Source organism: Schistocerca piceifrons, chromosome X, assembly GCF_021461385.2.
Source record: "Schistocerca piceifrons isolate TAMUIC-IGC-003096 chromosome X, iqSchPice1.1, whole genome shotgun sequence".
Classification (NCBI taxonomy): Eukaryota; Metazoa; Arthropoda; class Insecta; order Orthoptera; family Acrididae; genus Schistocerca; species Schistocerca piceifrons.
Window position 1 is genome coordinate 574,079,093 of NC_060149.1, and position 27,208 is coordinate 574,106,300.

The 27,208-nt window shown below is 37.2% G+C and overlaps 1 protein-coding gene across 1 annotated transcript in view; it reads right to left on the bottom strand.

The window, feature by feature from the left end:
• Nucleotides 1-562: 562 nt before the first annotated feature.
• The window catches only part of LOC124721517 (nipped-B-like protein), a 121,049-nt gene continuing 94,403 nt past the window's right edge, over nucleotides 563-27,208 (bottom strand). The window contains exons 23-32 of the mRNA XM_047246534.1: nucleotides 26,046-26,200; nucleotides 25,768-25,965; nucleotides 21,104-21,170; nucleotides 13,083-13,273; nucleotides 12,571-12,885; nucleotides 12,294-12,440; nucleotides 7,785-8,017; nucleotides 7,525-7,699; nucleotides 7,275-7,445; nucleotides 563-3,130 (exon numbers count right to left, since the gene is read on the bottom strand). Of these exons, the coding sequence (XP_047102490.1) occupies nucleotides 2,945-3,130; nucleotides 7,275-7,445; nucleotides 7,525-7,699; nucleotides 7,785-8,017; nucleotides 12,294-12,440; nucleotides 12,571-12,885; nucleotides 13,083-13,273; nucleotides 21,104-21,170; nucleotides 25,768-25,965; nucleotides 26,046-26,200 (1,838 nt within the window). The 3' untranslated portion in view covers nucleotides 563-2,944. The remainder of the gene's footprint in view (nucleotides 3,131-7,274; nucleotides 7,446-7,524; nucleotides 7,700-7,784; nucleotides 8,018-12,293; nucleotides 12,441-12,570; nucleotides 12,886-13,082; nucleotides 13,274-21,103; nucleotides 21,171-25,767; nucleotides 25,966-26,045; nucleotides 26,201-27,208) is intronic.

Here is a 27,208-nt window from a genome sequence, read left to right on the forward strand (position 1 = left end):
ATATAGAGAATTATCAGCCCTACCACACTTCCCTGGGGCACTCACTGATGAAGGACAATGGACAGGGTTTTATTACTTTGTGTTTGTTTATACTGGCGCTTCAGTAAGTATGTGTTTCAGTCAGTATCAGCAATGCTTAACAGACACAAAGATCTGTGAAATGTGTATCTGTCATAGGTGTATCATTAAGCTTAATGTGCATTCACAACCTCACCACAAGACCGAAGTTCATGCACACTACACTAGTATTACACAAAAGACTTAATATAATGGAAGAATTTTACAAAACATATTGAAATATGTAAGGGCAAATAAATTCATTTTATTGAGTGTAGGCTTTGCGGTTAATTCCTTGGGAATATACCTGCAGCAATCGGAGGGAAATCTCATTCATTCATTCATTCATTCAGATGATGGTAATAAATATCAGGAGCCCATACTAATGAACAGCATTACTTGGGTGTTTACTCATTTGTGTTGTCATAATATATCACTCCATCTAATGATACCCAAAAATGATTAAAGCAGTTTATGGATAGTACCAAACGTATTTACGATTATGTCCAAACTTGTAAATTTAATTAACTTGTACATTGAAGTTCGCTCTGCAACATTTTAACAGAAAAATATTCATAAATCAAACAGTCTAACTATTTCGATATCACACAGCTCTTCTTAGGAGCATTTAAAGTGCCATCAATGTGACTTACAAGCCTTGCTGTTACACACTGGAGATAATGAGGTGATATATAAAATAATTAACAGATTATTCCAACAAAACAAGACAAGTTACAATAAAATGTCATTCTTACTGAAATACAGACTTTCACGATTAAATCATATATCAATTATATCACACAAATTCTCAGGCCATTATTCTAACTAAATTTTCTGCTATGAAATACCAATGTATCCTACATGAAGGAATACTTTAAAGACCTTTCAGTCATGTAACATTGTAATTTTATTAATAGGGATTAAACAACAAAATACAGTGTACTATAATAAATCTCACATTTTATTAAAAATGAATACATTCTTGAAATGTAGTCCATATGAGGTCATCAACTGATCAAATGTTTTATTGTGTAGAATATGGTTTATTTAAGCTTCAAAACACAATAAACTCTTTTACTCTCTGGCTTCTGCATGACCAACACTACACACCTTCACTGAAAAGATTTAATCAGTAAAATACAATAATGAACCACTGTTGTTGAAATTAACATTTTAGTCAATGACAGTGACATGAAAAGTATGGGTGACCAGCATATTAAAAACTATAATTTGTTAACTATAATATGAACAACATACTGAAATAACAAACATGATCATACCATCTGAAGGAGGTAACAAAAATATTATGGGGTTCTCTATGAAAACAAAGGGCCTGCCTGCTAGTAAAATATGATGTATCAAGTCCTGAAACTTATAAAACTTGTAAACTAAACAAGGCAGAGGCTCCAAATTTTGCTGTGTGTACAGTAAATGAGTAACTGCAATTTGCCTCATCAAAAAGCCTGATGTTTCCATAACAGCTATTCATAGGCTGCATGTGTGTAAATTAAAATTTCTAAAAATACATAAATTCACATTGACTTTGTCTCTTGAATGTTCAGTAACACCACACCTGTCAAAAAATAGTTTTCTGAAATGGTACTCAAATGTTTAAAAACTGCACGCAAGTATTATGGAAAACTTGATATTAAGTATCCACAATTGTCCTGTAATATCATACTGGCAAATTGGTTTACATTCTCTTAACAGCCTAAACATGAATTTACCTTGGTCTTTGATCTTTGCCGCCAAGAACTGAGAGGTTTAGGATAACGGGTTAAGGCCTGTGCTACACACCAAACACATTCAAGTAAAATAATAATAATAAAAAAAAAATTAACAAGGGGGCATATATACGAGTTCTATTCATTTTATTATGCCATTCTAAGGAAGAAACTAATATCAATAATAAATTAAATTCATGAAATTTTTGTTTCAAAATCACTAGCTAATACTTTTCAAAATGAATATTATTGATAGTACATGTTCATATCAGACAACAAAACATTTCCATCTCAAATTATAGAACTGTACATATACGGATTTACCCAGTAGCGACTGACCGCAAGTAAAAATAATACAAGCAATGATAGAAAAAAAAAGAGTGGGGAAAAAAGGAATACATCACACTATGAAAGCTCTGATAGAATTTATGCCAGGTAATTAAAAAAAAAAAAAAACTTCCTGGCTACTTTACAAACTTACAGCCATAGTTGGCTTTTGTAGAAGAATTTACACTTTTATAGATTTAAATATATATATATACTTTTATATATATATATTTATATTTACACACCACACATCCATATACACACACACAGACATATACACACTACACACATATACATGTATGCACGCATATGTACACTTGCTCGTGCATACATGAACACACTTTCACACACACCTTACTTTTGAAATAGGGTCTTTCTTTCCTAGAAAGAAGGGTCCCATGATTAAAAATATAAGGGCAGCTGTTGCAGAATATAGCAACAGCCACAATTTGACTCTTCATTTCATCTACCATATTGCTTAACACAATGATTTTTGTACCATCTGGAATAGTCGGCTGCTGTGCAGTCTTTAGTAGTGCACATGATTGAAAAAGGTAAGTCAAATAAAATTTCAGTAAAAAATAATAAAACGTACTCTGATATTTATATAGTCCTTTTTTTTTAAAGAAACACATTTCCAGTTTTTAAATAAATTAACTTTTCACTTTCCAAGATACCTCAAATGAATTTGTGCTTGATAATAAATTAGTGAAACAGTCCGTTCATTGCACTTCAAAAGTTTTGCAAAAGTTCAGATGTGATAACACATCTCGTACACATTATCAGAAAAAACTGTCATCACTGTACACAACAATTTTTTTTAATTTTTTTATTTTTTACACAAGAAAATCAGGATCACTGTATTCATTATCACTATCCTCATCAGCAATCTTCCGTCTCTTCTTTTTGTGCCTGTGTTTTTTATGCCGTTCTGTTTTGTGTGCTTTGTGAGCACGATGTGGCCGAGATTCTGGTGGTTTAGGAGGTACAATGGTTAACTTTGGTACCCTTTGTGGTGTTTCCTGAAACAACATTGTTGTAATAACAAGCATTCAGAAATCAAGGTGATGCATTTATGTTGTATATCACTGCATGACACGAACATTACACAAAAATTCAGCAACTAGTAAGTTATTTCCATTTGACTGAATCACAGAAAGTTTCAAAACACTGACCACTTTCTGACCTAAGAAAGGAACAGGGAGAACAGAAAAAGTATGTTTATTATATTTTACAAATGCTATGCATAGACAAATGAAGAAATAATATTAAAAATGAAATACACAGTACTAATGTTCCATAATAATACTTATTTTATATTTTATTGTGAAAAAGCTTTTGGCTTTCTAGGTCATCACCAGACAACTGATTACGTATTTCAGGTTTTAATATTTTTCTGTTTCTCCAAGAACTAATGAAATATTCCATAAATGAATAAATAATACATTAAAGTTTGACAGCCACTACAATGATAACTGCAAACAGTGATCACAATGGAACATAACGATTTCTCATATTGAATAGAGCACACAGGTGAAAGATGAACCAGTTATGTTTTCGAATCATTCTGTAATTTTATCAAAAGAAAATGAAGTGTGAACATTTCAAACAATCACATTCTCTGACAACAAAATGTCATTCTTTCCAGAAGTGATACTTGATTTTGGTTGGTAAGTCTTGAACACACAGTTCATGCATATACTAGTAGATGTCATCGAAACAACCAGAAATGTCATTGTGGCATGCCATTCTTACATTTAACATTATGTGGTGGCTTTTGTACATTATTTACACATACTTTTGATATCAGATTGTGACTGAGAAACACCGTATACCACAAATAACTAATATTCATCCAAAATACAAAAGGGTGAAAGTAAGACAAATACCATTAATTTTCAGCTTTTCAGTTCACAGGTATTTTATGAGCCCACTGCATAATATAAACAGCAAAAGGTGTGAATTCCCACATTAACATCAGAGATAAATTCAAAGAAGGCCTTGTGAATATGAAAAAGAGATATGACAAAATGCCATTTACTGTAACAGACGGACAGACAGACAGACAGAGATTTGAGAAAAGGAAAGTCAGATAGAATGAATACAGATGAACCTACATTTGTATCATTCATGCATTTGGGGGAAGGTTTTGACAGTGTAAACTAGAATACACTCAAATTCTGAAACTAGCTGAGATAAAATACAGGAAGCAAAATGTTATCTGCAACTTGCACACAAACCTGGCTGCAGTTTTAAGACTGAGGATACAAAATGGAGGCAGTAGTTTGAGAAGGGAGTGGGACAGGGCTGTAACTTATCCCTGATGTTATTTAGTCTGTATATTGAGTAAGCAGCAAAAGAAACTAAAGAGAAATTTGGAAAAAGAACTGAAGTTCATTGAGAAGAAATAAAATCTGTAACATTTGCTAATGATTTTGTAATTCCAGCACATGGCAAAAGACTTAGATGATCAGTTGACTGGAATGTATTAGGTTAGGAAGTGACATGCTAAGTAGTAGATGAGTTTTACTATTTGCTCAGCAAAATAACTGACAATGGCGGAAATAAAGAGGGTATAAAATGCGGACTAGCAACAGAAAAGAAAGTGTTTATAAAAATGCAAAAAATTAATGTCTAATATAAATTTAAGTTTATTAAGGAGAAGAGAAGCTTTTAAAATGAAGTGCTACAGAAGAATGCTGAAAATTAGATCAGCAGATAGGATAAGTAATGTAGGGATACTGAATGAAACTAGTGAGGAAAGAAGTTTATGGTACAATTTGACTAAAAGGAGAAATCCATCAATAGGACATATTCTGAGGCATTAAGGAATAGCCAACTGATTATGAATAGAAGTGAGGGATGAGGGGAGGGGAGCAAAAATTGTAGAGAAGATCAAGGCTTCACTACAGTAAGCAAATTCAAGCACATGTGGGTTGCAATAGTTATGTGAAGATGAAGTGGCTCACACAGGATAAACTATCGTGTAGAACTGCATCAAAACAATCTCCTGACAGAAGAAGAAGAAGAAGATGATGATGATGATGATGATTATTATTATTATTATTATTACAAAAGTAAAATTAACAGTAGATGAGGGAGGGACCAACCAACAACTAAACATGGGTTGTTCATACACATCTTAAAAAGGTTTTGCACCACCTCATTTGAAACCTCACACTCAATACTCTTTTGAACCAAGGGGCTATTTATGTACAGCCAACTGCATAACAGACAAAAGTAAACCTGCATTCTCAGTTCACTGTGTCATCTCCACAACATGCAGCTTGTGTAACTTGTTCAGTCTGTGAGCATGTCTCTAACGGTAATTTCAAGGTTAGACCATGTTCACATTGACAGTTTACAGCATGGTGGATTGTCAGCAGCGTAGGCTGCCCACTGTACTGGCATATACCACAGTGACATCATTCAAACTTCCATTCACTATCATGAGACATAAAAGTGCTTTGTGGTGGTCACCCTCTGTCAAGTTTCAAACTGTTTGAAACCCAACACACAAAAGTGTGTAGTCTCCATTTCAGAGAAAAACCTCTTTAGTTTTTACTTCACCTACGCAGCTCCCAGGAATGTAACACCATTACATTTTCAGCAGTTTTTTTTTTCAAATGGTTCAAATGGCTCTGAGCACTATGGGACTTAACATCTGAGGTCATCAGTCCCCTAGAACGTAGAACTACTTAAACCTGACTAACCTAGGGACATCACACACATCCATGCCTGAGGGGCAGGATTCGAACCTGCGACCGTAGCAGTCAAGCAGTTTTTTTGCTGTTTATAACATTCATTATTCTGAAGAGCATCTGGATGTAACACTTTTCATTGACAAGACATATGACTAATAAAACAAAAATGCATAAAATTCCTGAAACCTGTGCTGATTAAAATGTACAACTGTCACCTTAAAATGGAGTTACAACTCAAACACATTCACTCATGGGACATTCCATTTCGAAAATTGTTAGCGAATTCTAAATTCAGAGATCCATAGTGTCAACGGTGTGCCAAGAATACCACATTTCAGGCATTACCTCTCACAATGGACAATGCAGTGGCTGATGACCTTCACTTAATGACTGAAAACAGCAGTGTTTGTGTAGAGTTGTTAGTGCCAACACACAAGCAACACTGATTGAAATAACCGCAGGAATCAATGTGGGGTGTATGACAAACACATCTGTTAAGACAGAGCAGCAGAATTGGCATAACAGGGCTATAGCAGCAGACAACTGACCCAGGTGCCATTCCTAACAGCATGACCTTACCTGCAGCATATACTTGGCCCTTGACAACTGGAAAACCATGGCCTCGTCAGACGAGTCCTGATTCCAGTTGGTAAGAGCTGATGATAGCGTTTGAGTGAAGCACAGACACCACAAAGCCAAGGACCCGTGTTATCAACAAGGCATTATGCAAACTAGAGGTGGCTGCATAATAGTGCGGGCTGTGTTTACATGGAATGGACTGGATCCTCTGGTCCAACTGAACCAATCACTGACTGGAAATAGTTACATTTCACTACTTGCAGACCATTTGCAGCCATTCATCAACTTCATGTACCTATACAACAATGGAATTTTTACGGATGACGATATGCCATATCACAGGCTGCAATTGTTCACAATTTGTTTGATGAACATTCTGGACAATTCCAATGACTGATTTTGCCACCCAGATCACCCGACAGGAATCCCATTGAACATTTATCGGACATAATTGCAAGGTCAGTTCATAAACAAAATCCTGCAGTGGCAACACTTTCGCGATTATGGATGGTTATAGAGGCAGCATAGCTCATTATTTCTGCATGGGACTTCCAGCAACTTGTCGAGTCCATGGCATGTCAAGCCACTGCACTATGCCAGCCAAACTGCAGTCCAGCACAATATTAGGAGGTATCCATGACTTTTGTCACCTCAAAGTAAACAACCGTGCAAATTTCAATATAGTTTCAGCTGATCTGCTTTATTTCCTTTATGTCTTCAGTAGACTGTGTACCTGGTTAAAAGGAAGTTTGAGGAAAAGATGGAGCAGGCTAACAAACTGTTTCTAGTACGGGTGAATACTAATGCTACAATTACCTTATGTAAATTGACAACTACAGTTACTTTTCTTTATGACAAGAGTTTAACATTACAAATGCCATACCTTTATTTCTGACTGTGCTGTTTCAGTCTGTTGTGTCGTACGGTCAGTTCGATTTTCTTCGTTGTTTTCTTTGGCATCTTCTGCTGGTTTTGAAGATGATTTTGAAGTTGTTATACGGTCATCATCATCATCAGGATCTTCAGGATCGAATTTCAACATCATCTGCTTGAACTAAACAAAAAATTAACAATGTGAAGTAATACATTAAACTCCACACCAGAGCATTAAAAAAAAAATAATTAAATCTTACATCCAAGTACTGCTCAATAAGAGCTCTTCTTGCTGTTTCATCAAGAACTGGTGGTGGTGAACCTTGTCTTAATTTTTGAAGTGTATTTTTAGGATCAAAATGTGATGCTGTTCGACGATTGACAGTTTTTTCATATACTTTTGCAGACTCTGATGGAGAATATTGTGTTATTTTCCTGTAATAAAATTTACAAAATTAACCAGAGTCTCAGTGCACTATGAAGAATGGCTTTCCAATAAATGATACAGCTGAACACCTACGCATCACTGATTCCATACAGGTCTTTGAGGTGCTGTTTTAAAACAAGCAGCAGCAGGCAACCTTGAGATGCAGTTACACACTCTTGTAAAACTGTAGTATCCTCTGGAACTCTACTAAGAAGTGTGTCTTCATCTTCATCATCATCCTCCTCTTCATAGTAAACAGGAACTGCATTTCCTGTTTCTGGGTTCACTTTTGTGGCCTGAGGTTCATTATTATTTGGCAGGAGAGCCTAAAAAGGCAATTGTAAAATATTAATAATGTGACAAAAAGCAGAGAGAGAGAGAGAGAGAGAGAGAGAGAGGGTGGTGGTGGTGGGGGTGGGGGGTGGGGGGGGTTGTAGGTGTATGCTGCACAGTAATTCTCAGAGGGAAGTTAATATTTTGCCGGAGACAAACCAGGTAACTAAGTAGGGAGACTCATGGGAGCAGATGGAACAGAATAACGAGAGCAGGCACAACAAGATTACGTCCACAGACAAAATGTGGTCAACAAATATTGTAAGGGGGAAGCAATTGGGGAGGGGGGGGGTGTGAAGGCAAGTTGAAAGCAAGTGAGAGGATCAGGAAGAAATTCAAAGACCTGGTAACTTAAATAAAAATACGGAAGGAAAAAAGGCTAGATTTTAATGTATTTGTACAAATAGCTGTCCATAAACTACAGCGTGCATCATAAATGAAATAACATATAACAAAAAGTTGTACTAACCTTAATGAATTTGGAAAAACCAAATTTACAAACTGACTACCTAAAAGAATAAGTAACAAATGCATTCGATGGAGCTGTGATGAACTAGCCAAAACTGTATACACTGCAAGATTTGATTTTGCATGTCTGTATGTCTAACGTCTCAGAAGCTAAATAAAAGTGTTTTTGTAGTACCCCATTGGGAGGTAACTGCTTGCATCACTAAAAGGCAATATTTTTTCAGTGAACTGTATTGTGGCTGTCACTGGTCAGCCAATATCTACATCTACATACATATTTCACAAGCCACCGTACGATGCGTGGTGGAGGTTACCACATACCACTACTAGTCATTTGCTTTCCTGTGCCACTCTCAAACAGAGTGAGAGAGAAATGACTGTCTATATGCCTTTGAATGAGCCGTAATTTCTCTCATTTTACCTTCATGATCTTTACACAAAATGTATGTTGATGGCAGTAGAACTGATCTGCAGCCTCAAATGCTGGTTCTCTAAGTTTCTGCAATAGCATCTCACAAAAAAGTGTCACCTTCTCTCGAGGGATTCCCATTTGAGTTCCCAAAGCATTTTTGTTGCATGCTGATCAAATCTAACAGTAACAAATCTTGCAGCATGCCCCTGAATTGCTTTGAGGTCTTCCTCTAGACCAACCTGGTGGGCATCCCAAACACTCAAGCAGTACTAAAGAATGGGCTGCACTAGCATTATATATGCCGTCTCCTTTATAGATGAGGTACACTTTCCAAAATTCTCCCACAAAATGAAGTCCTTCCCGACTATCAATTAGACGTGCTCATTCCATTTCATATCACTTTGCAACCTTACACCTAGATATTTAATCACTGTGCTATGTCAAACAGCACATTATTAATGCTGTATTCAAACAATATAGGATTGGTTTTCCTAGTCATCCACATCAACCTAGATTTTGCTTCTATACTTATGTGAGAATGTTACAATATATCTTGCTGCCAAACATAAAGCCAGTCTGCTGCTCCCTCATTGGCCGGCAGCTGACCCATGCCCTATCATTCCCGTCACTCCCAACAGTGAGCGTTGACAACATTGTTACATGAAACACATAAGTACACCACTAGCCCCAGTCTAGACTTTTACCATCTCCTGCAGATGTGTGTGCTATTGTTGAGAATTTGTCCAATTTTGAAGTTAGTTTGAATCTGAGTACAAATAGATTCAGGCAAACTGCAATGTTTAAATGTGGCAGATGTTCATTAAAATCCAAAGTTCACAGTGTTGATTCCCATGGCTGGCAGCACAGTGAAATTTGCTACCTCCTCAACACCCCCGTCCTCGCACTTCTCAGCCAAGCTGCTGTCATGGTGTCATTGTTCCCCCTCCAAATATGTGCTGTAACAACAGTGAAGCACAGACGGCAATAACTGCTTGGGTGCAGGCCATATGTAACAACAACAACAAATTCATAATTAAATGATCGCCATCATGATTCAGTGCAATTCTCAACTTTTGCTCAGTCCATGATCTAGTGACATCTGTTGGTACCAGTATGTCCACAACAGGTCTGCTGTAATTCATTTTTGTAATAACAATTTTAGTCAGTATAATGTGATTTATTTCATTTGTGACACATTTAATTCTGGCTTAATTTTTTTTCTCGTTTCACCTGAATGTCGCCACCTTGTTCCAAATTTTTCCATCGTATTCTAAGACATAAACAGCAGTCAAATTTCTCATTTGCAACACACTTGGTAAATCATTACAGTTTCCAACAACCAGTAAAATATTATTTGGGTTCAGAATCATGTAATGGTTTTTGAATGAAAAGATTTTCTCCTCTAAACGTTCCCTTTACTTAAAAATAAGCATAATTGTATGTATACAGTATCCATGTATATATGAGAATTTTAATGGCACACCTGTTCAAACCCAACAAAAGTTAATAAGTTGATATAATTTAATGCTATTTCCTCCTGTGTTTAACAAAGCTGTCAGTTTTTAAGTGGAGGATTAGATTGTCGTAAGGAGTGGTTAGTTCGATTTCTCCACTATTCCTGGTACTGATGCCAGAAGTCGAATGTCATGTGATTGTTGGAGCAAGGTCGATACTGTACTGAGTGCAGGAGTGCTTTGGTGTATCTGGAGACCTCGTGCATATTTGAACGAAAGTATCATTTGCTAAGCCGTACACTTTGGAATTCTTTAAAATAAATTTGTATGGACCTTCAATAGAGAAAGCTTCATCTGTAAATGTCAGATGACCTCTATATTCATCCATTAAATAATTTAAATACAGTGACCTCAGCAGAAATAATTTAATCTGCAAATATAAATGACCCCATATTTTTCAGATGGTGAATTTGGGGAAAATTCTTGTCTTATAATCAGGTAAATATGGTATGTATATAGAGAATAAAAGTGGCCCTATCACACTTTCCTGGGACACTCCTGACACTACCCTTGTCTCTGATGAACACTCACCATTGAGGCAATGTATTAGGTTACACTACTTACAAAGTCTTTGAGCCACTCTCATATCTGAGAACCTATTCTCTATGCTTGGTCCTTTTTTTAACAGTCTGCAGTGGGACACTGTGTGAAATGCATTCCAGAAATATGGGAATATGGAAACTGCACATTGCCCTTTATCCACTGTTTGAAGGACATCAGATGAGAAAAGAGCAAGCCGAGTTTCACATGAGTGATGCTTTCTAAATCCGTGCTGATTTGTGGACAGGAGCTTTTCTGTCTCAATCAAATTTATTCTATTCAAACTCAAAATGTGTTCACGAATTCTGCAGCAAACTGATATTAAGGATATTGGTCTGTAATTATGCTGGTCCATTCTTTTACAGCCGTCATGAGCACTCTTTTCCAGTCACTTGAGACTTTGAACTGGGCACAAGATTCACGATAAATGCAACCTAAGTAAGGGGTCTATGCCACAGAGTACTCTCTATAAAACTGAACTGGGATTCCATCTGGATCTGGTGACTCATTTCTTTTCAACTCCTTTAGTTGCTTCTCTCTTGTCAGGAATGCCTATGCAGGAGTCTGTGGAACAGACAACCTTCTCCTCTTCATAAAAGGGTTCACAGGTGCAACTAAGCCAGGAGACCAGTGGTTTGTGTGTAACACTTATCCAACTTCAATACTGATGAGAGCATTTACCATGGACTACTGCACACAGGAGACTGTTCAACAAATAGTGCCACTGAATTCCTTCCACAGATAAAATTCCTCAAGGCAATCAGACCTACTGTACAGTGATATGGAGAGACCAGATAGTACCACTAAACTGGATTGATATGGTGTCTTTCCCAGATGATGCACTAAGCTCCACGCAGTACTGCAAGGGATGATGATGATTAAGTCATAGACTTTGACATAACTAGTCATTCAAAAGTGAGAAGACGATCAATCTCAATGACTACACTGTCTGTCTACTCTGAATTTGGAGGCAAATACTATCCAAAACTGATGTGCCCAATGCGATTCCTACACCACTATTGTATTCAGCTGAGGTGTAATATGATTGATTTATACCTGGATGGCCTTGCACATCTTCCACGAACCCCTCTGAAATTGTAATCAGTTCTTCAGACACAGAGCATATAGACAAAAATTAGCAGGAGGAGATTATTCACAAAAAAAGGAAAATTTGGAGGCTAGCATTGGCATTCATGGCATACTAGGCATTAAGATTCGTGCAAATATTTCTGCTCTATGAAGGTGGATTCACTAAATGTTGCTGCTTTAGAAACATGGATTTTTATAATGTAACTGTCTACATAAAAACAACGTATAAACTAAAACAGAACTTACCTCACGGAATGACTGCAGAAGGTTCGTTCCCGACACAGAGATCATTATATCAATATGATGAATGATGAATAGTGGCTCATCTTGGACTTGGTAAGGAAAGTATGCCAAATTGTCAGATAGATATAGCATTTGTGAAAGACTTGTTTTCTGAAATTATATAGAAACTATTTGAATTTTGCACAGCAAGCAGTTAAGTCTAAAGTGTCAAACACACATCAAATGCTTAAACTAAATCCAATCACTAAAGTATTAACAGATTTTTAAACACAATACTAACCACCTGCTCATCAAACTGCTTCAGAATAGAAAGTACAAGAGCTCTGCGCTGCTGCTTTGTTCCTCGCAATATGGAATACAAAAAACCATTGAGAGCACCGGGATATTCTCCTTCACGTGCACGAAAGCCTCTTACTATACCCATACTGTTATTTTGAAGAATTTTTTGCAGTTTGTATGACAAGCGAATTCCTAGCTGCGCTTTCATATGAATAAACCCAGGATACTTCTTTTCTATATCTTGTAGTTGTTTGTCAGCACTATGACTAACAACTTTCTCCACATCTGTGCTCATGCAAATCAAATAAGGTACTATCTGTAAAACAAATAACATTACATTAGTATGTGGATTCATACAGATAAACATAATGTACTTGCACTTTCAATTAAAAATCAAAACTGGCAAATATGCTCAAATGATTACGCTGACTCCTTAAAACACTTCAATGAATGTGTTAGTAAAATGTTGATAAAACTGTATCACAAATGTGTGTGTTAGCTTAACAAAATTACCTGCACAGGGTGGACAAGACCCTGCTGAAGAATCAACTGGATAACCTTAAGTGCAGCATGGCGAACACCAATATCTGGATGCAAAAAAGATTCTAGGATTTCTTTCAGGTACAACTGTATCACAGTACTTGCCATCCCTGATGAAACATCTCCCATTTCCTTCAGATTTTCTTGCTTTGACATCTTGGCCCCTGTACAAAAATAAATAAATAAATTGTGGTTACAATACAGGTTGTTCAACTTATGCCTGGAGGAGATAATTGCAAAACATTTAGACAGAAAGAGAGGTGAGTGTATTGGGTGAAAGAGAACGAAATGCACAAGATTTGCTGACGACATGGTACTAGTGGCAAAAACAGAATTAACTGTAAATAAAATGCAAAAATATCTGAATGAAGCTTGTGTGAGAGACAAGAATCAAAACAGCAAAAGCAAAGATTATGGCGATCAGCAAAGGATGGAGACTAGCAAATATTAAGATAGAACAACTTGTTATTTGCCAAGTAAGAGCATTTAAATATTTTCAAAGCACAATCACTGAAGACTTGAGATGTCATCAGCAGGCTAAACTCGCATTGATATTACAAAGGAAGCTTTCAATAGAAAGTGGAGATTATTATGTGGCAAACTAGATAAAGGTCTAAGGAAAATACTTGGCAAGTGTTTTGTCTGGAGGGTGGCACTCTATGGGACAGAACTGCAGACAATGAGGTCAGAGGATGAAAAAAGGCTATAGTTGCAGTCACGAAAATGGTAGTCAAGTCTGAGCTGGGTTCTGCACACATACATCACGCATTCTCCAACAGCCAATTGCGAAGTGCCAATCAATGTGTTCCCTCCACAATGAGTGCATGACCCACATCACTAGCCCACATTACATTTTTAATAAACAATTATGCACCTTGCATATGGTTTTGCGGAATCATTCTGAATATTTCTACATCTTCACATGGGAGTACGCAAGTGGGGCAAGAGGTGACAATGTCACATTTCATGCTAATAGCAAATTTTGTAGCAGATGAAAATTATTCAGCTAATTTCAGTTTCTGTGAGCGAACCGCAACGTGCCCTATGTGATGAAACTAGGGAAAGGCCGAGTTGGGGCGGTTTATAGCAGCTTCCACTGGTAGCCTGAGAGAAAGCCAGTGGACACGCTGCTGTCGGTGGCTGGCAGGCTTTATATAGGATGGGGGTGGGATGGCACCCTCGTTCCACACCGTAAAACTCAAAGCTATGATTTCTCCGCTACCTGGAAAGCTGATCCAGATTCACTTTTTTGTGGCCAAGGCATCGTATTAACACAAAAAATTAGTCTGGTGCTGCTACGGGCCTCGTTGGCGAGGTGTGCTCCTGAACAGCCCCTCACACCTCTGGTCTTGGCATGGGATTCTGCAGAAACAGTCCGATAGTTCTGGTAGCGATGGAGAAGCCTCAAGAACATTTCAACTTAAACGCCTCCCAGAAGCCAGCCATTGGCTGAAATCACGTGAAATGGGGTCGATGATTCGTGCGCACACAATGTGGGGGTAAGACAGGGGATTGGCAGAAATTTTCTTGCAAGAACACGATTGGGCAGCCGCTGGTGCAGACTTGGAGAAACTGAGGCTATGCTCAATCAGAGAAGAAGGGGTTCATGTTCTGACTGCTTTAGTGAGCAGTCTTAGTATTATTTACTATCTGCTACAGAGTACGGAGACAGTAGTTTTACCTATGAACACACTGTTTACCTCGATTGCACATTATCGCAGTTGCAGCTCCATTGGTCATCCACATAGTAACCCATTGAGCAATGCAAGGAGTCGACGGCAACACTGGGTACAGCTGCAGTTATTACTGGTAAATATATGCAGCACTAGCATACTTTTATCAGCCTTGCTCCATCTTGCTACAGCGATAGAACTGGCGACATTTGACTACCAGTTTGCACTATTCATGATTGCCACCTTACATCTCCTTTTTGATAAGTCTTGTACAGGATACACATAGTATTTTGTGCAATACATCTGGATAGGGAGAATGCCAGCCATCACAGAAGCTATTTCAGAGTTTACTGTATAGTTTTTAACTGTTCTCTTCTTACCACTTAAGGAAAACTTTTATTAACAATCTAATTGATATGTCTCTGCTGGACTGAATAATTGATATGTCTCTGCTGGACTGAATAAATTCAATACTTATTCTGGTCCTCGCAACACTTATCTTTCCAGAATATCAGTTCCTTGGCTCCTAACAATCATTAATTTTGGAGTGTTATAAAAAAAGGTAAAGATTTACATAATCTTATATGAAGAAACTGGTCACACTCAAGTTAGTTGCCCAGTAAAGTGAACATAGAAATGTCAAATTGTGTTTTGTGCAATTAAATATGCCCCTCTCTTTGGTTAATTCTTTGAATTTAGGGTCTAAATTGCCATCATTTACATTTTAAATTTTAACTTTCTTGTGACAACTCTGTGGCCAGTTCCCACAATGAACATTCTGTACTGTTCTGAGCACTCTGCTGTGAATGTCGTGCGTAGCTAATGCAAGCATTAAACATGATCATAGTGAGTTATTTAGTGAATTTTTATTCTATTTGTTGCGAGTAGTGATTGCTGATGGTGGCGGTAGGTGAAAAACTCATACAGAAGCAATCAAGATGCATAATTTGTAGGATACACACTTTCTTCAAGCTCAAAGTATGTGTCTGTTGCTTTGAACTGGCAACAACGTAGTTCCACCTTGAGCTGCACAAATTGCCATCATTTGTTAATCTGACAACAGAAGCATTTGAGATGTACATGTGCAGATGAATGGAGAGGGTAAGCTGGATGGGAAGAGTCAGTAAAGAAAGAGTGTTGGAAAGGGATGGTGAGTGGAAAAGACTGTCGCAGGTTACAAGAGAAAGAAAGAAGAACTGGATGGGACATTTATTGAGATGGGACTGCTTCCTAACAAGTGCTGAGATGGGACTGCATTCTGAAAGATACTTTGTAAGGTCTAGATCATAGGAAGAGTTTGAGAGGAAGGAGGAGATACAAGATGATAGGTGACACACAGGGAAGTGGAAATTGCGCAGTCTGGAAGAGGATGGCAGAAGACAGCAGAGCATGGAGAGTTACCATATGTAACCTACCTTTGAGCAAATTACTGATGATGATGATTTGATGATGATGATGTAGGTCACAACTAATGGCCAATACACACAAATACTATTTTCAACAATTCAGTCTAAGAATGTTTCTAACAAGTTGATTGGTCGATTCAGGAGAGAGGACCGAACAGTGAGGTCATTGGTCCCATAAGTCTAGGGAAGGATGGAGAAGGAAGTTTGCCATGTCCTTTCAAAGGGACCATCCAGCGTTTGCCTGAAGCGATTTAGGGAAATCATGGAAAACCTAAATCAGGATGGCCAGGTGCAGGTATGAACCACTGACCTCCAGAATGTGAGTCCCGTGTGCTAACCACTGCGCCGCCTTACTCGGTTTCTAACAAACATGACAGAAAAAGCAGAAGAATGGATACAATAAAATGTTGGAAAATTCTGCAATTTTTTGTCTTATTCAGTTCGAAATTATGTAGTACAACTGTCAATGTGACCTATTGATTAAAAATAAAAGCAAAACCTTACAAAAACGATTTCATCTCCTCCCCCCCCCCCCCAAAAAAAAGGAAATGCATCTCTTCCATTAATATTTATATAAAAAGGAGCGGTATGAAAGGTGACATGCAATTCAATTACTTCACGAATGGAAAGTCACAGTTTCTGAAATAATACAAGCATATATTTCAATAAAATTTGAGAAAAGAGAAAAACAATTATATCTCCATACAAGTTAGTCAAACGTATTTTAATCCCATAGTTGGAACATCAGGACTAGCGTTACTACTTTCCATACAAAATTAGCAACTCCCCTTATTTCAAAATATTTTATTACATAGCAAAACTGTGGGGATCACATCGGGCACAAATCACAGATATTTTGAAGTGAATTTTTGTGATGTACGCAAGCAATATGCAGAATGCTAATGACAGAATTCTTGATACCCCAACATTAATGCTATCAAATGCATTTAAACATCACAGTTTTCAATTCAAGGAAAAAGTCACTTTTATTTACACATAGGACTGCCCACCGAACCTCCATAGTACAATTGTTCACGGGGTGTAAACATAACCACAAAAATGTAAATAAGCAACATCCCATACTTCCAATAATGCTGTACACCAAATTTACATTGAAATGAATCACAATATTACATTATATTGCATCTGATAAGACATGTAAAAGCAACAAATTACTGTAAAAACATTATAACAGAGCACACTACAACAAGAAGACTGCAGAACTTATAAATGAAAAGTGAAATTACATGAATATAAAAGGTTAATAATAGTTGCCTTGCATTAGATATTGCAACAAAAGATTCCATAGTAATGTGGTGTGGAACTGGGAAGATCAAACTGTACACTGAAGACCAACAGAGAAGACATGAGGAGAAAATTACAGGGGTGAATTCTGTTACACACACATATGACAAATATAAGAAAATCCAGATAAATATGAACACTGGCACTAGATAATGTCATCTCCATGACCAACATAAGCAAGTCAAATTCATACCTGTAATAAATTTGGAAGACTAAAAATATAGAATAATGCAAGGCAATGGTAAACAACAATTTACAGAAAGAAAAGTATCATCATGAGATTTACCCAAAAATTCACAAGATAAACTCCCCTGTCATTACTGGCAGCCTCCCATTTGCTCCCAAGCAGAACAAATACTACTTACACCAGTTGTTCCCAAACTTTCCAAGACCACTATCTCAGAGTGCAACCAGATGTTAGCCAGTACCCCTCCCACCCCTTGCCCCCTGCTATCATCAAATTAGTGCCTAACTAAACTTTAGAATGAAAAATAATTTCCTTTGAATACCTTTCATTTTAAAATGATGAAAGAAAAATTTTATTTAGTTTTTGTACGCATTTAATTAAACCACGAGCTAATGAGACATTTGCTACTGTTTATTTCTAAGCAAACTCTTCTTATAGAACGATGAAACTTATCAGTGCATTGTGAGTACTACCCACAACCAGTCCTCAGAAAAGGAAGCTAACTACCCACAGTGAGGGTAGGCACTTGTTCCAATATTTACTTCTTCTGTAGCAATCCTCTCTCTAGCTTGCTTGCTTCACCCACACCTCACCCTCTCCCCCTCCCTCCTCCCGCACTTAACACATTCTGGTTGCTGCCCGTAGTAAGTATGGCACATTGTGATTTCTCTAACATTAAACACTACGAATCTCCAGTGCAACTTTCCCGATTGTTACTTAACAATGCATTATTTACGAGCAGTGACAGCTTGAAGTCAGTTGTTCACTCTCTTAATACTTTGGGGAAACAGTTAAATGGATGTTCCTGCTTCCAGATAGTGCTATATGACTTGAGAAACACTATACGTGTGATCAGATCCCACACGTTTGTAGTTGTAGTGTGTTTCCGTAGTTGTCTTAATCACAAAGTTTGTTGTACAAGGGGGGACAGTTTGACTGATGATGAGATTCTGAGGCTGCTTCAAGAATCCAGGTCTGAAATAGAAGATACTAGTTTTGAAATCCATGACAGTATTCAACATGTGGCGAAGCCAAGGTGAAACCATGTCCAGATGCCGTGGGGTTGGGCAGCTACCCTTCATTACAGATGTCTGGCGACGTAGGCTGGGTAGACTCTTAAAACAAGGAACCATGAGAGCCAAGGAGTATCGTACACTGGTTGCAAACCACATACACCCCTTCATGACACTCTTGTTTCCCAACAGCTATTGCATTTTTCGACAAGATACTGTGCCATGTCACAAGGCCAGGAGTGTGATGGAGTGGCGAGTCCCTTCTGGATAATTCCTTTGTGGTGTATAAGTTTTATTTCACCATGACAATTAAATTAGGTTTCAACTGGTTATAGTCAGTGATTCAGCACTTATTTCACAAATTAATAGCAGCAGTTGCTATAGAATGCTGCATTGCACAGCTTGAGATTTCAGGGCTGTTCACCAGGCAGCATCAAGATCAGAAAAGACTCAAAAAATGTCATACAACAATGATTTGTTGATAACTTAACAGTTCGTGTTGGCAACTGAAACTTTGCGTATGATAATTTTCAAAGTTGACTAACAGTGAAGAAGAAAAGATCAAAACATGTTTCAAGATGACAAGTCTGACCATTGCCTTGACAGTTCTGGGTTTCTTCCTGGTTACCCATTCAAATTACCTGTCATTCTGCACACTCTCCTTACTTGTAGTAAGTCAAGATATCTTTGGATTACTCATTACAATTTACTGTTTCATGTGGAAGAGATGTAGCATATTACTGTCTGCAACAGATCATCTGGCTTACTTGAGGATGTTATGTAGAACAACATAGTCCATTTCACTGCATACAGATGACTGACATACACTGACTACAACAGACTGTTTATATAGTATAAATATTCTGGATAGGGAATGTGTCAGACAGCTCCCACCAGCCTCTTTGGCAGTTTGTCATTGAGTTTCAAATAAAGCTTCAACTAGCCCACAAATGACCTTCGAATATGAGACCTCCATTGATAGGACGAGTCTCTGGAGGTGTAGAAATACATTTTGTGCACATAAGCTCAATAAACTGTTCCTTGGAAACATTAAAATCAAAAAATCTAGGTATCCTAACACTCTTTGTAGCTGTTTTAACATTTTTTTGTGTTATAACAAGGGATCATTTTTGTTTAACAAATATAATATGGTTGCTCATAATTTTTAACTCTTTGTACTTCATATCCTAAACAGATTTTTCAACATCTGAAACTGTGTGTGGGTGCATAGATTCTTCAAAGTCAGGCACTGTAAATGCCTTAATACTTTTGTAGCCTTTTTTCCATCCTCCTCTTTTTATCTGAACCTGGTACTGGACAGTGTGGCTTTTGTGTCCACTTTAAGAAAGTTTGAAGGTTGCCTTTCCTGCCATTTTAAATGTCTTGCATGGCAAAAAGGCTACCTAAAGCAATCAGACCAACCTGAGCTGACCAAGAAAGGTGTTGAATCATCATCTTCTTTCTTTAAATCTGCATACAAGCTCTTGGTTTTAACTTGCATAGCAGATTCAAAGAGATGCATGTGCTGCTGATTGTAGTGCTCAGACCAATGTCTCAACATTTTTTCCATTATTTCCACAGACTGCAAGTGAAATTTGTTCACTCTAGATGCACTTAAGTTAGTTGAAGACTGAGCAGTTTTTGGAATTGATTTTGCATTTTCACTATGGTTCTCATGGTGTATTCACCATTTCACTATGGTTGTCACGGTGTATTCACCAAGTCCCAAAGCATGCTTAATTTGAACAATATGTTCACCTTTCTCATAGCGATCCATAGCTTCTGACTTTGTTCCTAATGAATATGATTTTTGTGCATGCTTCTTTCCCTCAACAGGCACACGTTGTCTCCTTTTACTTGACATTTTGAATACAGACCCCATCAAATGCAACTTCACAGCTCTACCAACCTGAACTGATGATTTAGATCTTGACAAACATGACAGAAGATGCATGCTGAGATGAACTGAAGCATTACTTCTTCTGCATACAGTTAACAGAGGGCAGCACTTGGCTTAAAACTAAAATCTAAAGTATGTGAAACTAGAAATAACTAATCTGTGTATAATGAGGTCTACATGCACAAAACTGTCTGAAATCTGTTTACAAGGAAACATACAAAAAGTAAAGTAATAGGATACAAATGCAGTACAATATTAGTACTACACTGATTTCACAGATGGAGAACTGAGTTGAATCTCTCTCACAGTGAAGCACACGAAATAATAGCTGTTCGAAGTAAGACAAAAATGAGAATTGTGAGAAAATATTTGGATATTTTTCATACACTAATCAATAACCTCATAAGGAGCAAATGGAGTAAGACAGGTACATTAGTGAATAGAAAACAACAATGTAGAACTTCCAAAGTAAAAGAATTTTAAATTCAATCATATTTCAAATTTACTCACATTCTTGGTCCTGTTTTATCATTCGACTTTCCTCTTCTTGCAAGTACATTTCTATGTTATTAAGAACCTGTAAAGAGTACATAATACAATTATGTTTTATTATATTGAAGGGCAACAGTAGGAAAAAATTTTCATGTGGAAATTTGTTAAGTTTGAGATCTAACAGCATATACACTCCTTTGAAAGCTTATGACAGTAACACTCAGAAAATTACAAAAACAGAGTAGAAACCTGAGTGGTTGCAACTATCAAAGTGCAATTTCAAATACACACTTAGCTGTATTTGTTGCAAAATAGAAGATGAATGTTATTACTACACTGGTTTTGAATAAATGAAAAGCTGGACACCAAAATTTAGAGCAGCATTCTCTTATAGTTACAAATAATGTTCTACATACTTATCAAACAATGGATAATTCATGATGGGTATACTTACCATTGAGACACAGCATCCCTGTTTATTGTGAGAATTAGACATTTCTTTACTGGTATTACCATTTTGACAAGCACAAAACTTTTATTTTTAACAATATCTACAATGTGTGTATTTAACAACAGAACAGTGGAAAAGAACTATCAGAAGTATTTGAGGGAATATGTACAAATGTAAGCTGATCATTGTAATACAGTTACTGAACTGTTCCCTCTTCAAGTCCTCTCCTCCTCATTTTAATAACTCTACTGAAATATTCCAAAGGCAGAGAAATCAGTTTTTTCCCCCATTTCACTACTCCCATCATCAAGCACAATCTGTTTTAACTGTAAATACACCCGTTTTTGCCTAATTATTGGCCACTTGTTCTTCTTAACTGACATACTACCCTGCATTGTACAACTGGAATATAAAACTGTATTTAATGTCAATATGTTTCAGTCATTTCTTATTTCTGTACACACGATTGTCTCAAAAATGGGTGAATTTTTCACAAATATTTTAAGTTATCTGAATAAAATCTTCACCAAAGTAGTTTTCTGTCTTTGCTGTTGCCATAGTAACATACAATGTTTGCAAAACTTAAGGACAAAAGTAACTTTTGCATGATGTGTGTGCCAACTAACATTGCTCAAAAACTGCTGTAGTGTACTACAGAAGGTAACAGAAAGGAAAATTCAATGAGAAATATACATACCAACAGAAATTACATTTTTATTCAAAGACAATAATTATACTGAAGTCACCACAATTTATGATGGCTTCTTGGGCATTATAAAAGGTGGGGCATAGATTTTAATAGGGTGCATGACCACCACAGGCAGTAGTGAATGCTTCGCAACACTCTCCCAAGCTGGCCATAAGGTTGGTAAAGAGTTCGTGTGGTAGGGCATTCCATTCCTCCACCAGCATGGTTGACAATTGCTGGATGGTCATTAATGTATTGCAAAATGTTCATGTGCTTCTCCCCAACACATCCCACACATGCTCTATGGGATTTAAGGTGGGGGGAGGGGAGACAGGCATTCACTGATATTCACATTCACTTAACATCCTCTCGTTACAAGAGATCCTCCACCAGTGCTGTTCGAGGTAGTCACGCATTGTCACCCATAAAAATGAAGTCAGGGCAAAATGCATCTGTGAAAAGACGCCCATGGGAAAGGAGTACAGTATCACAATAACACTGACTGGTGGGTGTACTGTGCTCAAAGATTTGGAGGTCAGTACACTAATGCAATACAATGCTCGCCACACCATGTCACCTCGTCCACCAAAATGATCCCTCTCCCACCTCTTGCAATGTAAGGGTATATCCTGAATCACTACACAAACTGATTCTGCTCTCATATGAGAAAGGCACATAATCCCGTTCCTCGCTGGTCCAGTCCCTATGCTCTTAGCACCATCACAAATGGTCCTGACGATGTGCGGGTGTCAACGGAACACAATTACTGGTTGTCAGGCAAAGAAACCATCCACATGCATTTGCCATGCCACTGCAGAGTAGGAGACTGCATGCCTTGCAGTTCTGTTAAACATAGTTGCAATGGCACCAACTGTTTGATGTGGGTCCCTTCTTGCCTGTTGCACAATGTAGTGGCCATCTGCTGCCACAGTTTACCTTGGTCAACCACATTCTCTCCTTCGGGCAGCAGTGCCTGTGATTCAGAACACTTCCCATGTACATGAAACAATGCTGTGAACAATACCAAAACCCTGGGCTACACGCATCGCACTTCATCCTCCTTCCAGTTTCCTCATGGTTCTTCCCCATTTTGAAGTCATAAACGTCACCACAGTGCACTGTAGCTCCTCACTGATTGACACCCACTGTTTTCCCATTCCTTCAAGTGCTTTATGTTGCAGGTTCAGCCCCACTTCATGCTATAGTCATGCTGACCTCACATCAAGTGAAGTCCTAATTTCTGTGCATGAATGGGAGACCTCTGGCAACAGTCTCCTTCACTTTCTTTCATTTCCATCCAATAGCTATTATGTCATGTTATTTTATCTACATCATCCGTAAGTTTTGCAGGTCAATGTATTTGCTATCATCAAAGTAGGAAACGACAGATTGGCACTTAATGTAAAGGAGACACGTTAAGTTGCAGACAGGCACAATTAAAAAGACAAAAAATGGTTCAAATGGCTCTGAGCACTATGGGACTCAACTGCTGAGGTCATTAGTCCCCTAGAACTTAGAACTAGTTAAACCTAACTAACCTAAGGACATCACAAACATCCATGCCCGAGGCAGGATTCGAACCTGCGATCGTAGCGGTCTTGCGGTTCCAGACTGCAGCGCCTTTAACCACACGGCCACTTCGGCCGGCAATTAAAAAGACACTTACATTACAGCATTGTGTGTGTTTCTCTCATGCTGACAAATGCTATGGCCGAAAGCTCTATGTAAGTGCCTTAATTGTGCCTGTTTGCAACTTAACACATCTGCTTTATGGTAAGTAGCAATCTATCTTTTCCTACATTGTTGATATTCCTACCAAGAGTTTCTATTGTTTGATTTTGCTATCATGAAAGATAGATATGAAAATCATTTTCTTCTTGTAACCACACACACAATATTTCTAAGAACTTCTGCATATGAATCTTGTTTTATATCAACCGTCCTCTTCACTCCGTCAGTCACAGTTGATGCAACAAAAATAACCACTTGAATGTACCATTCTTTAACACATACCAACACAGATGTTTTCCTTTAAGGCATGAAGGGAGTTCAAAAACTTCCACTATAATTCTGTAAGTTTGATTTAAGCTTTGCTAAAATAGCTGCAACAACTATGTCTGGCAGTGTGACTATCATGACATACTGTACATTGAACAACCAATTAAATGTTGGAATGGTTTATTTTCTATTATAACTCTATCATTACTTTTATTGGCATTCATTCCATCAGCATCTTACAGGACATGTAGTACTTCTCATACAAGTTTTTCAGTGTGTTTTGGAGATAACCATATAGACTAAGCAATGGTTTCCCACATGTTATTTGTATCTCAATTTCAAGGGAGGATTTTATTTCTCCAAGTTCTCTCCTTCAATATTTTGTTGTAAATTTATTTGACATATCTGTGACTTTGTTTTTACAATTTCGAAGAATTAAATATTACCTAGATGTAGTGGCAAATAAGTATTCATCAAAGCTCCCAACATAGAGGCATCTATTAACTTCAGATGTCAAAACTGATTTTCTCCACAGAACTGTAAAATGTAAAGTTTAAAGCTCTCAAGACAAACTTCAGCCTATATAAAAGCTTTATTAATTTCATATCCACATGCATTTATTATTCACACAAATGACATCAGTTATTTCTCATGCTGAAATGTGTTCTGTATATTTGTTTGTTTCCTAAACAAGTCATGTTTGTTCACTGCATTACTTTCACGTATGTAGCTAAGCAGCAGGAGTACATGTCTTTTGATAGTTCTATCCTAATACCTAAGCAAAAACTCTGCATCTTATTTTAATTTGTACGCTTATATGCTGTCTATTGCTCTTTCATTTACTGGGTAAGGAGAATAAGTCCTGAACTTATTGTGAAAACCAGAAATTTCTTTACTGATATTCCCCATGCATAATGGTAGTAGTTTCCCAAACGAAATTTTATTTGTAAGCATATTTACAATATATCCATTATATAGGAACTCCAAAAATTTATCTTTGTATTACTGTTATTCCGTTGTTCACATTTCAATAATATTTACGTAATGGTAACATACATGTTCACTTTGTCCATTAGAGCACATTTGCTTAAGCAGTTCCAAACACAATATGATACTAACTGGAAATTCTAAACCCACTTGAAAACTGCCATGTTTGTTGATTATTAGGATGGGGGCAATTCAAATGGCAATGGTCCAAATCTTTAACATTCAAGCTCTGAATCTAGTAGCCCTTCTGCAATCTTATTTCTTCTTCTATCAGAACTGTCCCTGTAGCTTCAGTTTCAGTGACTGATAAGTAAGAATTTTCCTCATTTCTTATAATTTTATGAGGTGACACATACTTCAAAACGCAATGACTTTCTTAACATGTGAGACTTCCAACAAAAATTACGTTCTTCTAACTAAAAGTAACAATGGGTATGGATATTCTGAGCCATTTGCAAAAACTGTTTATTCCTATAACAGCTTCTACATCTTTGTATTCTGTTCCAAACAAGTTCCACAGAATCTTAGATTAACGTGAGGTAATTTGAGATATCTAACCTGTGTTCTCATTAATAGTGGTGAGTCATCTGTAGTCAACAGGCGATGATACATAGCCTTCAGTTCTGGACCAAGCATGAATTCATAGTGACGGATACATAATGAACCAATGGCTTTTAGAGTATAGTTCTGAATATCTTCATTTGGTTGCTTTACAAAGAACATCAGTGTCTCAAACACTTGATCCTTAACATTTACCTGTGAATGGAAAATTTCCATTAAGAGCACTGAAATATCATGTTCTTTAATTTCACGTAAATAAAGAGCTCATTACTTACAGGCAAACCTTGAATAACATCTTTATCTGTAAAATCAAAATGCCTAAGTAGTAGTCCAACTGTGAACAAAGCTCTTCGAAAAAATGGACGGCATCTCACAAGTAATGGATTGGAAGGATCATGCAAACAATACTGCTGGAAGTCCTTAAGGTGACCTGAAATGTAAAATACATCATCACTGTTTAAGCAACTTCAGTAAATCCATCTTGTGGTCTGATTGCATAACAACTTCATGGTACCTTAACACAATTCACTTCACATAAATATAACAACACAAAAAGTAAAGTTTAACACTTTAACCAGAAACATAACAAATGGTATATGCAAATAATGAAGATTATGGGTTGATGTCCACTTGATGATTAACTATGGAGCCAAAACTCAGATTGCAAAAGGACAGGAATGGGAATCTACCTTTTCTTTTTCAAAGTAATCATTCCAGCATTTGACTTAAAGAATTGAATGAAACCACCAAAAACCTAAGTCTAGAATGTTAATGTTGGACAGGGATTTGAACTTTGGTCATCCTTAACGCAAGACCATTTCCATAACCCTGTGCCACTTTCATCAGTAACAGTAAGAGGATAACAGAGAGTCACAAACAAGTGGCCTACAAAGAAAATTCATTTTCTGGGAACAGTTAACCCAATTAAAGAATACTGTTTACAGTAATTCACTAGTTTTATTTCAGAATGGCACCTGGATGGAACAGTATCCAGCTGACATGTAGTGTGTATATTTTAAATATCTTATTTTTTAAAAAAATAGAGAACGGGGAAATTCTACCTGTACCCCAGGCATGTGTGATCTTATTGATCTGATGGAATATCATTTTCTGGAGACATACGAGTCTCAAATTTATTTTCGATATGGATAGAAGTTGAAGCAATGAACTAAAAGTTTTACCACGATCAGAACCTGAAATGAAGTTTGTGCTAGGGAGGGCACTGGAATTTGGCAGTCTGTGCAGCTGTGATAGCCACAATACTACACTGCTGTAATCACTAGCACATCTGCCTAATAAGAAGAAGAGCTGAGTTCAAGTCCAGACCATGGCACAAATTTTAGTTCATTGTTTGAGCTTCTACCTCTATCAAAGTTTTTCTATATTTTGACACAGTAGTTTTTTTTGTAAAAGTTACTTCCTAAATGGCACCTGCTGG